At 29.7% G+C, this 14,988-nt stretch overlaps 1 protein-coding gene and 1 pseudogene across 1 annotated transcript; both read right to left on the bottom strand.

Annotated features, from left to right (window-relative positions):
• Positions 1 to 1,851: 1,851 nt before the first annotated feature.
• Positions 1,852 to 4,335, bottom strand: LOC106780325 (annotated as a pseudogene).
• LOC106780332 (transcription repressor MYB6) lies at positions 4,130 to 5,547 on the bottom strand. Its single transcript, XM_014668607.2, has 2 exons — positions 5,279 to 5,547; positions 4,130 to 5,136 (listed from the first exon to the last, which is right to left on the bottom strand). Exons 1-2 carry the CDS (start codon positions 5,409 to 5,411, stop codon positions 4,400 to 4,402), a joined length of 870 nt encoding a protein of 289 aa, XP_014524093.1. The 5' UTR covers positions 5,412 to 5,547; the 3' UTR covers positions 4,130 to 4,399.
• Positions 5,548 to 14,988: the final 9,441 nt, after the last annotated feature.

Genomic DNA, 14,988 nt, shown 5'->3' with positions numbered 1-14,988 from the left:
CATCAATAGAAGTATTTATATATATATATATATATATATATATATATATATATATATATATAAATTCTTATCTAATTTTTCTTTTATTCAATATAAAACTTTGTTTACATTCCAACAAAAACATGTATAATGTGTTTTCTTTTATCACTTAACCTAGTTGATTTTTTTTGTTGTTGTTCTATTCGTATACCTACTCGATTATGTTGTAAATGGCCTATGTGACTGTGTCCTTTTTGATTGAATAATTAATTCTGGGAACATTTATCATGTCACTATAATGCGTTCCAATGCCATTTAAAGCATTAACGAAAAAACAATACCAATTAAAATATAATATATTATTTAATTACAGATTATTACACGACCAATTTATTTGACTTTTACACTAAAACAAACCAGTAACTATCTTCAAAGTCGCCTCAAAAATAATTTTTTAATTGACTGATAGTAATATTCATTGAAAAATAAGACATTTAAACTTGAAAAAAATAGTTAAATTCTAATTTTTTATCACGCTATAATTTCTAATTTGCTATTTTAGTTTCTCAGCTTTTACGATTTCAATCTGCACATTTTTTTAAAAATCTACAATTGAATCTTCGTTTTCACAAACACAACCACGGTATTTTAGTTTTCACACTTGAAAGGTCTACAATGGGATCCAAACTCACACTCTAAAATTTTAAAGTATCTTTAAGTGAAATTACAAACTAAGTAAAATATAAAATAGTTTGTCAAAGTATATTGGTATTGGATCTCGTAAGTTAATCTGACCCACCATTTGTATTAGGTTGGGTTGAAAAAAAATTTAATTTTGATATAAGTTAATTTTGAGTTTGATTCATTAAGAATCTAATTTATTCGATCCATTATCCAGATCAAGTTGGATTGGGAAAAAAAATTTAAGATTTTGATTTTGGTTAATTTTTGAATCTAATTCATTAAGAACTCGACTCATTCGAGTTAAACCTATGATGAGTCGGATTGACTCGTCAACTTACATAAATTTGTTTTTTATAGTTGTTGTTGGACTATATTTGAAGTTTAAGATGATTTTGGATTGTATTCAGATTGTATTATATTTTTTTATTTATTTTGAATTGTTTTGGAATTTAACATGATTTTGGATTGAAATTTATTTAAATTTGAATTAGAGAAAAATTATTGTTTTAGAATTGAAAATAAACTTGTCATTAAGTGAGTTAGTAAATCAACTCGTTTAACCCACCAACATGTGGTGAGTCGAACTAGATTCAAATTCTTTTGGTTCACTAGTAAGTGAGTCAGATTGCTTGACTCATGAAATGACTAGCCCATGATGAACTGGATTATTCATTTTAACAATATTAACGTAAAATATAAAACCTTACCAGATGATTCATTTTGACAATATTAACGTAAAATATAAGACCTTTTGAGAAATTGTAAATTAAACTAAAATTACGAATTTTTAAAACCATAAATACTAAAATTTAAGAGAAAGAGAACCTAAATCACAAAAGAAATTAAAAGATGATTAAAACCATAATCTAATTTAAAATAAAGGTTTAATCATTTCAGACATCCCTATTTGTGCATAATCATCTCAAATAGGTTTTCGTATTTTAATTTATCTCAATTAGGTCAATTTTTGTGAAAAATTGACTTAGTTTGGACCTTGTCGTTTAGTGGGCTGGACGACGTTAAAAATTTTGTGTCATGGCTTGCTAATTTAGGAATTTTTAATTATGTGACAGAGTTTGGTCGCCTTAGATGGATTCTTGCTAGCCCTGCATCCCCCATAAAATCAACCCACGGCGAACCCCCTCCTGGAAGCCTGCAGATAGTCAACCCTATGGCCTCCTCGTCGATCTAACTCGGAGCCCTGGTTTCGAAATCGGAAGGAAGCTCGTGGCGGCACACCAGACACGAGTTTTGCATGGAGAGCCATGGGAGGATGCAATCAGAGTGGAAAATATGTTTGCAAGGTAACTCACGCGCCTCCGACATCTTGAATCGCAGTTCATCTCGATCTATGATTTATGGACAAACCAAGGACACTCCTGTCCCCAAAAACCTCAGACACCACGATTTTCTTCTCATGGCCACTGCTCATCAACAAACAATTAGGGAACTCAACATTATAGCTATGGAAGCCAAAAGTGGCGATGCAATTATGTTGTTTCTTAATGATTGCACTACTAGAACCCCATTCTTCGATACATCCTTCACACAGTATCATCCAAAGTCAATGAATTTTAAGGGAAAATTATTGATTTTTACATTAATTACTTTAAAAATTATAGCAAAATACTTTCTATCCATGACCTATACATCAAATAAGAAGAAATAGGTTTGTGTGACTTGAAATCAAATGCAAAGATATGATGTTGTGTAAACAAGGTCTAAGACATGGAATGAGTAATATATACGTTCCCAAAACATGTAATGAGATTCAAGGTATATTTGTTTGAACCCATAAACATAGTTTTTGAAATTAGGTAAAACCCAAGAATCAAAGCCGAAACTTTTAAGCACCCATCTGCATATACCTCCATCATGGCCTGGGCCCACATACGACGATTGACTACATTCACACCAGGGTAACTATGTTTGCTTATTTAACACCCCTTTAACTCGTGACGACACACCGTTCATCTCGATCTGTGCGAACTACTCGAGTAGGCGGTTGAAGCCTGAGCTGAGGAGGAACTCCAACATGGTGGACGGAAGCAGACAAAGGCCAGTGCCATCGCTATAGTCGTAAAAGAGGTCAAAGGTGTTGGAGCCTTCGTGTTTGACGACAGATTCATCGTCGGATCCCTAGAGAACGATGATGGGGTTAAAGAGGGAGCGGCTGCCAGTGGCATCGTGACGACAACGGCAAAATCCCTGTCGGCGAAGCGAAAGATGGTTGTCGAGAAAAGGACGGAGACGGTGGTGCAGCGAGACGTCGACACAAATCTCTTCAATGAAGCCACTCTGGCAGTACGATGGTGGTCTGTGATGAGAGGTGAACGAAGCTAGCTCAGTGTGCCACGTGTTCAATAATGACTAGCTTAGCATGCCACTAAACACTAAATTTAACATCGTTCATAACAATTAACGACAATGTCAAAATTGACTCAATTCTATAGAAAATAGAACCTAATTGAAATAATAAAAAAAATAGAACTTTACAAATAAAAATCTCCAAAATGATTAAACTATAAATTATCACCTTAATAAGAAAAAAGAAATTCAAATGATGTATTTATATACTCTCAATTACACATATTTATTATAAAACAGTGACTTCAAATATATAATTTGCTTTTTTTTTTCATAAACTTAGTAACATGCGTCCATCACTGCTATTAAGATCTGTATGATCATGAAGAAAAAAAATAAAGGTAAGCACATGAGAAGCAAACTTTCAAACATTTCTCTTTCATAAAAGTTTATTCATTTTCCTAGAAAGCTTAAAACGACGAAATCTCTCCTCACATGCATGGTAATGTTTCACTTCTTCTCAACGATCATTCTCCTTCTGAAAAAACACTATCAATTTCAATTTTCTACTGATATTTTTTTTTTACTGTTTCTCTACCATAATTACAAAAAAAAAACCAAAAATATCTGGACTCATCATTATACTGAGCGAGCATTACCACACATCAGTTATAATTTATTATCAATTTGACATAAAGTAAATTTTTTATTAAAACTTTAGCATAAGCATTATAAATTTATATTAACGACATGATATACACGCAAAATACTATATATTATTATTATTACTATTATTATTATTATACAGGTTAATATAAATAATGATTTATTCAATTTAAAAAGTCCACGTTAATTAAAGATAAAACCAATTAATTTAGATTTAAAATCCACTTTATCAACACTATAATTAAAACCTATATAAGGATATATAGATCAACATAAAAAAATGTATTAAAGTTCACCTCTTCACACACTTTCATTAAAATAAAATATTATATCACTTAAAGTAAAAAGGACTGGTTTTTTAAGTCACTGACTGGCAATTGTTTATGGAGTGCATCATACACAAGTGAGTGAATTTTTAATTGTGCAAAAACCAAGATGAGATTAGATACGATCATCGAATATAAATTATAAAAATATAAAGTAACATGAGTGGTTGATCAATATGCTCAGCATTATTCTTGATAACTAATATATATAAATATTATATCTTTCTCCTAAAAATGTTTAACTGTGACGAGTGTTGCAGATTCATCATAGTCAAAGTTTCTCAAGACTCAGTAAACACAGTCACAGAATTACTTACAAATTATTTACCAACAAAGTTTTCACATTCACATGAACAGTGAAATTGTATCTCATGTACGAGTAAGATGAGAGATGAGTCTCATCTTTATCAAGTGAATTGATCTTTGTTGACACTGTTTCACACCAATAAAGATTCTCCAAATGAACTCATTTCGATGAATTGGCTATGATCCATGTTGAGAAGGTGGTAATATTCTTCGTAGAGTTGTTGCAGAGAGCCATGATCTGAAGGAAAGTAAGAGTGGCATTCCATATCAGAGGCATTGACCAAGTCATGGTCCTCACTGAAGAAGCCAAAATCATCACTTTCTCCCACATTTCCAAATTCACTAGCCAAGTTTGATTCTTTTGTCAAGGGGCTTTCTTCCTTTTCTTGGTTTGTTGATGCACTTGCTGAGTTGGAATCAAAGGTGTATGTGTTATTACTATCTGTTCTTGGCAAATACAAAGCTTTCACTCTGATTGGTTTTGGTAGGTAAACTTGTGTCTTTGGTGGCTCTGCATTATCTTTGTCTCCTTTGTTCTTCTGCTTGTTCTTCTTTTTGCCACCGTTCTTCTTCTTTTTGCTGCCACTTGCAGGTTCTTCCTGAGGACTCTCCAAGGAATTGGGTGTCTCAGTATCTTCTCCTGTTTGATTTTTCAGCTTTTTGCAGAGATGGGTATTCCAATAGTTCTTTATTTCATTGTCTGTTCTTCCTGGTAATCTTCCTGCTATGAGGGACCATCTATTCCCCAAAAGTGAATGCATTCTGATTATAAGATCATCTTCTTCTGGGGTTATGTTTCCTCTCTTTATATCAGGTCTCAGATAATTCATCCATCTCAATCTGCAACTTTTCCCACATCTAAGAAGCCCTGCATATTCAATCAAAATTAATAAAAATTCAATTTTTACACTATCTGTGTAATTATAAACCATAACTCATTCACCCCATCAAAGAAAAGATTAAACTTGAGAAATGAATCAGCTAGTCATCAATTAAAAACTGTCAATTACCAGCTTTTTTGGGTAGTGATTTCCATTGGCCTTCTCCATGAGCTTGGATATACTTTGTAAGCAATGCATCTTCTTTAGGAGTCCATGGACCTTTGTGCAACCCTACTTTAGAACAACAAGGAGCTCTTCCCATTTTTTGGCTCTGTAAAATTAGGGTTCTTACTTCAACTATGCAAGAGAGAGAGAGAGAGAGAGAGAACGAAGAGTCCTCTTTGTAACTCTATATGGGAAGGTGGAAAGTGCAGAAGCAGAGCACCTTAAGATGCCAATACTTGCTCAATTTATATAATGGAGCCGTACCAATTTTTATTTTTTTTTATTTATTGTTTTTTTGGGTCATTATCATCTGTGTATGATGACAATTGAAAAGCCAATAGTGGCTGCTATTGTCTATTCATTTTCCCTGCATGTTTCCATTTATTTATTTACTTTATAGTTTACCAATGTTACATACAAAAGTATAAAAACTAAAATGGTTATAAAAATGTAAAATAAAAATAATATTAAATAAATATAAAAAGTTAAGTGTGATAAAGAATAATTTTTTCTTTTACTTTATATTCACGTGATCAATAACATAAATGGTAAATAAAAGGTTGTACGAAGGTTAAATCTTTATCACAACGTAATTATTTTATCAATGAAAATGAAAATTTAAATATTCATCTGTAATGAAAAAGATATGTCGGAGAGTGTAGTTTAGATCATTACTAGGTTTGTTGGTTATCGAGATTCTTATTTTTGTTTTGAGTATTTTTTTAAGAAAATAACAGAAAAACAAGTTATGTAAAAAAATATATTAATTATTTGTAACCAAATTATAAAATATGTAAATTTGGTCTCTTTTAAATTAAAAAAGAAACTTATTTTTTATTAAATATAAAATATGTGAATATGAAATACATTTATAATAAAAATACTCTTATCATATAAAAATATAATAATTCTCTCGTTTTGGTTGTCCGAGTTTTTTATTTTTAAGTCCAATTTTTATTGTGTTTCTTTCAAATTAAAATGAAGATTTACAATCAAATAATAATACACATAAAAAAAATCTAGAATAGTCAACCCAAGATGATAGATAGATATTGAGAAAATTACTTTTGTGCGTGCCACTGTTTTCAAAATGGCAATTTACGATCAAGATTCTTTGAAAAGTTGTAAAATTTGTCTGATTATCATTTGTTTTAGGCGATGAGAGTATGAAGGAAATAACTTTTTTTTCTTCTAAAAATAGATCTATTTATGATAATATTTAAATCTAATAAAAAAACATTTTTTCCACATAACTCTCATTTTATTTTAACCTAATTTAAAAAAAATACAAGAATACTAAGACAAATATAAAGAGCAAGCTAAGCATATTCTTTTTTTCTCTCTCCGGCGGCATCATTAGGCTGCGCTCTCTCTCTCTCTGGCGGCGGCGCTCCCTCTCTCCGGCTGCAGTAACATCATAAGACTGATAACAATTTGTCGTTTTCTTTTTTGTCCTTTCTAAACACCACATCTCACACTATCTCTTAATGGTCACTCATTAATTAAACGTCTAAATACTAATTATGCACTCATTAACTATTTAGAAGTTAACTTAATTTGAATAGCTTTTGCAATTTGGAAAGTGGGCTGTCCATCACTAATAAATTCTCGTTATTTTTAGATTTTGATGTGAAGGTTTCTTCCAAAATATTAAATATTTTTAAGAGTTAAAATTATAAATCATTTAAATATATTTTTCTTTAATGGTTCTGATAGCATTATAAGTGAATTTTAAGTTTAACGTTGAAAGTTTCACATCAACTAGAGATAAGACTAAACTATAAATAATGTGCAAACTTCATCTTACAAGTTAATTTTGTGGAGTTGAGTTAGGTTTCCACTTTCAAACATGGTATCAGAACCATGGTTCAAAGCCTATCTTAACGATATTTATTGTTTTTTGACATTTCTATTCCACCTGGATTGCTATTGGACTACCCAATTTCTACTATCACATACAATATAAGCCGGTTTAATTAGGTCGACGTGAAGAAGTATTTTTTTTAAAGATAAAACCAAATTATAATATATAAATAAAGTACAAACTTCACCTTACAAACTGATTTAATTAAATCTTATCTCTAATCGATGGTTAACTTCTAACCTAAAATATTGTGAAAAAAATGATGCATGTAAGACGTGAAAACAAAAGCATGACGAAGAAGTGGTGGAGTTGTTTTTCTTTTCATGTTGTTGAGTTTTGGAAGCACGAATCTGTGCAGAGAAAGAAAATTTAATTAAGTAAAAGATGCATGGGATTCCAAATATATATATATATATATATATATATATATATATATATATATATATATATATATATATATATATATATATATTTAGTATTTGGAAGACGTCAGATTGAAATTAAGCCAAATATTATTAGCTCACTTCCTTGTCAAAAAAAAACTCATCAATTTTGAAACATAGCAACCAAGATATTAAATAAAAAAGACAATTTGAGTTCATCAGCAAGTAGAATAAAAACTCTCATTAATTATCTTCAACCACACGTGCTTGTACTTTTTGACCATCCTTATGGCTTAGATTAATATCAATAGACAAATGTAAAAATATTAATATTTTAATAAACTGCCTTATCCGGAATAAATATCTTATGTACCTAAAAATTATCAAATACCAATATTTTTAAATATGGATTTTATTGATGTATTTTTTAGAAAAGTATACGTATTATTGTAAAATAAGATTGATTTTTTTTTAGTCACCGACTATTGAAAGGAATATCTAAATTTAAGTGAAATAAGGATTGAAATAAGAAACTTAAAAATAAGTGAGAAAGAACTTATAGGAATGAAGTATTTTTTTAATGAAAAGAGAGAAAAAAAAAAGATTGTAAATTATTATTGTAAAATAAGATTGATTTTTTTAGTCACCGTTAAATTATGTAAAATAAACATTTTAATGAGAATGCATATAAAAACTTAGATAAATGGAATATTCATATGTATTAATATTATAGTTTTTTTTTTTTTACTTGTATGAAAAACATATTATATACGTAGTAAAATGTTTCTATTAAATTAAATTTATCTTTTGTTAATTTTAGGTGAAGCAAGCATTCATATGATGAAAATGGACCTATACAAGGGAACTGATGAAACTATTATTAATAAAACTATATATAGTCAATAAATAATGTTAAAAAACTAACCTAATTATTCTTATATGTATCTTTTTTTTTCTTAGGCATGAAATAAAATTTTTAGAATATATTTATAAGAGTTGTCTTTATATCTGTTCTCTAGTCGCTTTCATTTACATTGTCATCTGCTTTTATGTTGAATGCATTGCATATTATAGAAGAAATAATGAAATAATTGCCGAAAAATAATAGGAGAAAATGAATTAAGAAATAATGAAATAATTGCCGAAAAATTAAGAAATTTTTTAATTACTATTTGCACCCCATTAAAAATACCGAGTTCACCCTATTCTATATCCTTTTTGTTGCAGACCGAAAAACCAAACTACTAGAAATATTATTTTCACCGCTCTACTTAACTCAAGTATCATACTACAATTAAACCGAAAACTAATACACATACGAACCTTAAATACAAAAATAATTAAACTAAAGCTTAAATATGTATTAAATTTTATTTTATTTTTAATTTGTCTCACACACATTAAAATAAAAAAAATAAATATTTATATGCAAGCTCTTCCTTCAGATATTTGTATTATCTCAAAGTCATATATCAAATATTTAATTTAATTTCTATAACATATTTCTTATTAGTTTTAGTTTTAGTTCAATTTAACCAATAACGCAGAATTTTTTTAAACCATTTCTAATCATTATTTCTACATTAAATTTCAATATTATTTTAGGTAACCAACAAAGTAATTAAAAAATAAACTTATATTACGATAAAATACAACTTATTTAATTAAAAACATTTATCGTTATGAAGTTTAATTATAAGATAAATTATATGTTTAAAAATACTATCATTGTAAATTCTAATGATATAATAATTTGTATATTTAAAATATTTGTCTAATATAAATTTTAAAGATGTTAAATAAAAATTTATTTATGTTTTACAAAATACTAAGAAAAGAATCCACGAATTGTTTTTTTTTTTTTGAAAAATGAGTTATAGTAATTATTTTAAATTGTAATAAAATTATATAATTTTAGTTTCTTATTTTTTCAAAATATTTCGACACTTTTACATATTAAATTAGTCATCCTAATTGTTTAAAAAATACTGTAGCATATATTCTGATTAAAAATTACAATAAATATTTAAAAGCATGAAGTACTTACATAGTTTTAGGAAATTAAGAAAATAGATAATAGTAGTTTTGTTTATCCATAATATTTTTTAACAGAAAGACAATGATAAAAAGATAAAATAAGTTCGAAAAAAATATATCATTATTTGTAAATGTATTTATTCAATAATATATTAATGTAAATGTGTTTTTACTGTCTGTATTTTTATTAAAATAATATAGTTTTACAAAAAGTACAAAGAGTGAAAAATAAATGGTTAATTTTTAGTTAAGGGATTGTAGACTTATTGATAGATAGAATTATGCAGTTATGCACTTTTATCACGTAATATAATAATTTTAATATAATAAATTAAATGCTTTAAAAGAAGAAAATGGTACCAAAATTATTAAGAGAAAATTATATCCTTTACAGATATGTGTAAATAAATAATATAATATAATATAAATTTAGCAAAAAGTGAAAGAAAAAACATAAAAAAAAGTTGTATCCTTTTGAATAAAGATATAATCTAGTATTTTGAGTAATTTCAATACTCCCTTCAATGGGAATTGTTGACTCATCAGTTATATTTTACTTTTATTCATTCCCTTATTTAAATTGTTGAATGAAGATGTTTTGAGAGGCAAACATTACCCTTTTTTTTTTTACCAAGAGAATGCTCTGAAGGTTTTATTCAGGATGAGAAAAAAATTTGCTGGTACGAGTATTTGTGGATAAAACCTACGACAGGTAGTTACTATCGCGGATATTCACTATTCATGGGTAACAGCTAAAAGGTATTTTAATATCTGCTTCCAAACGGGTCGGTACGGATAGTATATTACCCGACCAGTGGGTACCTATTATCCGCAAAAAATAATAAAAAGATTTAATTTATACAATTTTTAATTAAATTTAATTAAAAATAAAGTAAAATTATATTTTATTAAGTTAAATTTAAATAAAATAAAATTTTAATTTATATTATATTATATTTATATTTTTTGTAATTTTATTTTAAAATGTATAAAATATTTTTTTTTTTTGCGAATATTTGCGATACCCGCAAGTTTTAAAATACCCGCAGGTATTTTCTAAACGGATATCCGGCGGGTAACAGGTCGAGTGGCGTATACATTTTTATCTGGTGAACCGGGCTACAGATAAACACTATCCGTGTCCGACCCGACCCGTTGTCATCCCTAATTTTAATATGTAATTATTATTTTTATATATCATAATTCGAATCTAAACTTTTTATTACTGTTGAATTTTGTTGAAATTTAAATTTAAGTATAAGGAAATATTTTTAAAAACATTAATATAATATCTTTGAGTTGAGGTTTTATGTTAAGAATTTATAAAATTATTTTTATTCAAATATTTGGTATTGTATTGTAAAAATTATGATATTATAATGTTAGTTATAAATATTGTTTTATTAATATCGTTTCAATTTCAGTTGAATTCTTTCAATGACTAATCTTATTCAGAAGTATTGATTTTAATTTATATTTTACTGTTAATTTATATATATATATATATATATATATATATATATATGGGTTAAATATGTTTTTAGTCCTTCAAGTATAAGTGATTTTTGGTTTTAGTTCCTGCTCAAAACATTGATGACATTTCATCCTCTTAGTATTGAAACGTGTAATTTTAGTCCTTAAAAATGAACGGCGTTAAGTTTTTGTTGATGTGGCTAACGGTCCTGCCACGTCTTCTTCCAACTTTATTGATCTCTGTCTGCCACGTTCATTTTTGTAAATTTGGAAAAAAGTCCCAAATTGAAACCTGGTTGTCCTCATTCTTCACTGTGCCGCCATGGAAGAATCACCGAGATTTCTTTTCCCCTTGTCTCTAAACGTTCCTGCCATGGAAGAAATGCTATGATGAATACTCGTTCCTGCCATGAGTATTCATCAAATGTTTTTACGTCAACAATCCACAAGAGAGTGCAAATATTTCCTAACCAGAATTAAGAAACCCTGAAATCAACTCTCACAAGTATCACAGAACAGGGAAAGAAGAGCACTGTGCCAGTAATCAAAAGAACATATAATGATAAGCACATCATAAACTGCAGGACAAGCACAGAAGCACCAACAACGATCAAAAGAATTTTCTGAATGAGATAAAGATAGGCCAAATGTTCTGGTATCAAGTCAATCAGAAAATTCTGAGACAAATCTCACAGGCAAATCATCTCTTGCAATCAGAACCAGATGCTCCAGACATGGGTATTAAATCCATCCATAGCCAACGACACAAAAACAAACCAAAATATGATAATCAAGTATTTATTCTCAAAAACAAGTCCATCAAAACATTTCATATACAGAAAAAGTAACAGGAAGAATACTCAAGAGTAACCCGTTCACAAAAAACACAAAAACATGCAAGGAAGGGAATACAACTACATAATCACTGAAACACACAACTCAGTGTGAAAAGAACAAAAAAATACAGTCAAATTCAACACTTGAAGGAAGAAGCCACTGAAAAGTAGTATAGAGAAGACAAAGGGATCGTTCGAGACGTTGGTTTCTTGCTGGTGGAGGTGCGAAAGCTTCTTTAGCAGTGGGTTTCGCTTGCGACAGTGACGCCTTTGCAGTGAAGTCGCGTTCACACCACAGCGGCGACTTGCTTTCCCTTTCATGGTTGTTGCGTTTCTGGTTTTCTTGCAGGCCTGGGTGGTTCGTTCTGGGCACAGGTTGCGTTAGGTTTCTCCATCTTCTCTATTGAGGTTTTCTCGCGTTCCTCTGAAAATCGCTCTGCGAGAATCCGACATGTTCGTTAAACCCCCATTTGGTTCGTACACGAAGCTTTCATCGATTCCTTTGAACTCCAAATACTATGTCGTGCCAGATTTCAACAGCAGATCGATCGTCTTGTCCACGCTGAACAGCGCCCCTCGGACCTCCCAAATAGATGTTGAATTTTCTCGAATTTTCGCAGAGGAACGAGTATTCTTCATAACATTTCTTCCATGGCAGGAACGTTTAGAAGCAAGGGAAAAGAAACCTCTGGATCTGGAGGTGATTCCTCCATGGCGGCACAACGAAGAAAGAGGGCAACTAGGGTTTCAATTTGGGGCTTTTTCCCAAATTTACAAAAACCAACGTGACAGACAGATATCAGTAAAGCTGGAAGAAGACGTGGCAGGGCCGTTAGCCACGTCAATAAAAACTTAACGCCGTTTATTTTTAAGGACTAAAGTTACATGTTTCAATACTAAGAGGATGAAATGTCATCAATGTTCTGAATAGGGACTAAAACCAAAAATCACTTATACTTGAGAGACTAAAAACATATTTAACCCTATATATATATATATATATATATATATATATATATATATATGTGTGTGTGTGTGTGTGTGTGTGTGTGTGTGTGTGTGTGTGTGTAAGGAAATCTAATAGATTAGTGTGGTGATTAAATATTATAGATGCATATCATGATATTGACGATATCATGTTATTGAGATGGTTGAGGTAGAAAAATTGTTTTTTGTTTTTTTTTATGTTACTAAGAAACTAAGAATTATGTATTGATACATACATATAGATTATTCATAGTTAATATAAGTATTATATATAATTTTATATACAAATCTTAAAAAGTTACATAAGAATTTTACTTATCGATATTTTTGTACGTAGAATTCGTGTGTAATGTTGGTGTGCTTAGATGAAAATTTTACTTAAAAGGATATTTTATGTATGAAAGTACTTAAAATTCGTACATAATCTAAGAAAATATTATATACTAAAAAGAAAATTAAATTATTAGTGAAATTTTTCCGACAGAAATAAATTTATTTGTAAATTTAAATTGTCAACAAATTTTATCGATGCATTTTGAAATTTGAATTATCAACAAATTCATTACCAATGAAAAATTTGTTGATAAACATAGGTAATATGTATTACATTTATCGATAGAAAAATTTGTCTGTAAATCCGTAGGTTATGTGTATTACATTTATCGATGGAAAAATCTGTCGGTAAATCCATAGGTAATGTGTATTATATTCACTGACTGATTTTTCCTTCGGTAACATTTTTTCTCTTTGTCTGTGAGAGATAAACACTATTTTTTTTTCTCTCTCGCAAGTGCTCAATCTGTTTGTGTGAGGCAACTAAAAGGCGTTCCCCTCCATTGCAGCTACTTCCCGAGCTCAGGCCATTACAACTACAAGACTGCCTCCATATCCGTCAAACAAGGTCACGACTTTATTCAGTCAGGGTGCCTCCATCTTGGTTCAACCAGGCCACCTCTATTCTTTCTCTTTCATGAACGATGTAACCACTCATTGCTGATAAATATGAAAAGTACATGTTTTCAGACTTATTAATTAGCTCAAATTTGTATTTATTCATGAATTAATGTGTTCCTTATAGAAAAAGTTGTAATAAGAAGTAGGAAAGTTGTGTAATAAATTGTACAAGAAGTTCTACATCATTTGGAGTGCTGTCAGCTCACTTTCGCTAAGCGTCAACAATCATTTGCTCAACCATCATGAAGAATTGTCGCTCAGCACACCATCACTACTCGCTGAGCGAATGGAGTCAGTTGGAGGAAAAAAGTTAAGATTTTTGCTCATAGCATGCATAGTTGTGGGTTAAGCGAACTAATTAATTCTAAGTTGGTTATTTAGTTAGAAAAAGACAAAATGAGAATACCTTTCGACTGAGCAAGATACGAAAACACTAGAGAAACATCAGGAGACGACTTCAAGGCACTAAGACATCAATTTCTGCAAGGGATTGCTTAAATGAGTATGTTTTAGATGACTAGGAGTGACTATAATTCTTATTCATGGGGATTGGATGTAATGACTATTCATTGATGTAATTTTCCTGTTCAATATATATTTGTGTTCATGTACTTTCCTTGCTTTACATGTTATTATACGAAAGTATGATCTATATAGATGCTTTTTTGTATTGTGAAGTAGATTTGAACATCAAAAACTTGTTAACTCATTGGCAAGTGTACCAAATCGTTCAAGTAATAAAACTGGTAAGACCAGGTATCGTTTTCCCAAGAGACTTGTGCAACACATGACAATTCTTCCTTTCATAACTCAATTAGACATAANAGTNCACAAAAACNCAAGAAACTCTTTTTGGTATTTTTATCAAACAGTTGGTGTGCAAGGAATTTAACATAGTGTATTTACAATTTGTCAAGACTAGAGTTCATCCACTTCATTCTCATGCATTTACAAACAACTCAATTCCATCAATTAAGTGTTCAATTTCAGTTCTAAGTTCAAGTCATATTTTCCAATATATCAAGAACCAAAATTCAAACCATGGGTGATCAAGCCACAACAAGCATTAAGCATAGAAATCAAATACTAACATTGAAATGGAAAAGCATATGTATTAACATCACAAAATACACAAGATTC

The sequence above is a fragment of the Vigna radiata genome, unplaced genomic scaffold (genome assembly GCF_000741045.1).
Source record: "Vigna radiata var. radiata cultivar VC1973A unplaced genomic scaffold, Vradiata_ver6 scaffold_179, whole genome shotgun sequence".
NCBI classification, from domain to species: Eukaryota; Viridiplantae; Streptophyta; class Magnoliopsida; order Fabales; family Fabaceae; genus Vigna; species Vigna radiata.
This window is presented reverse-complemented; position numbering and strand designations above follow the sequence as displayed.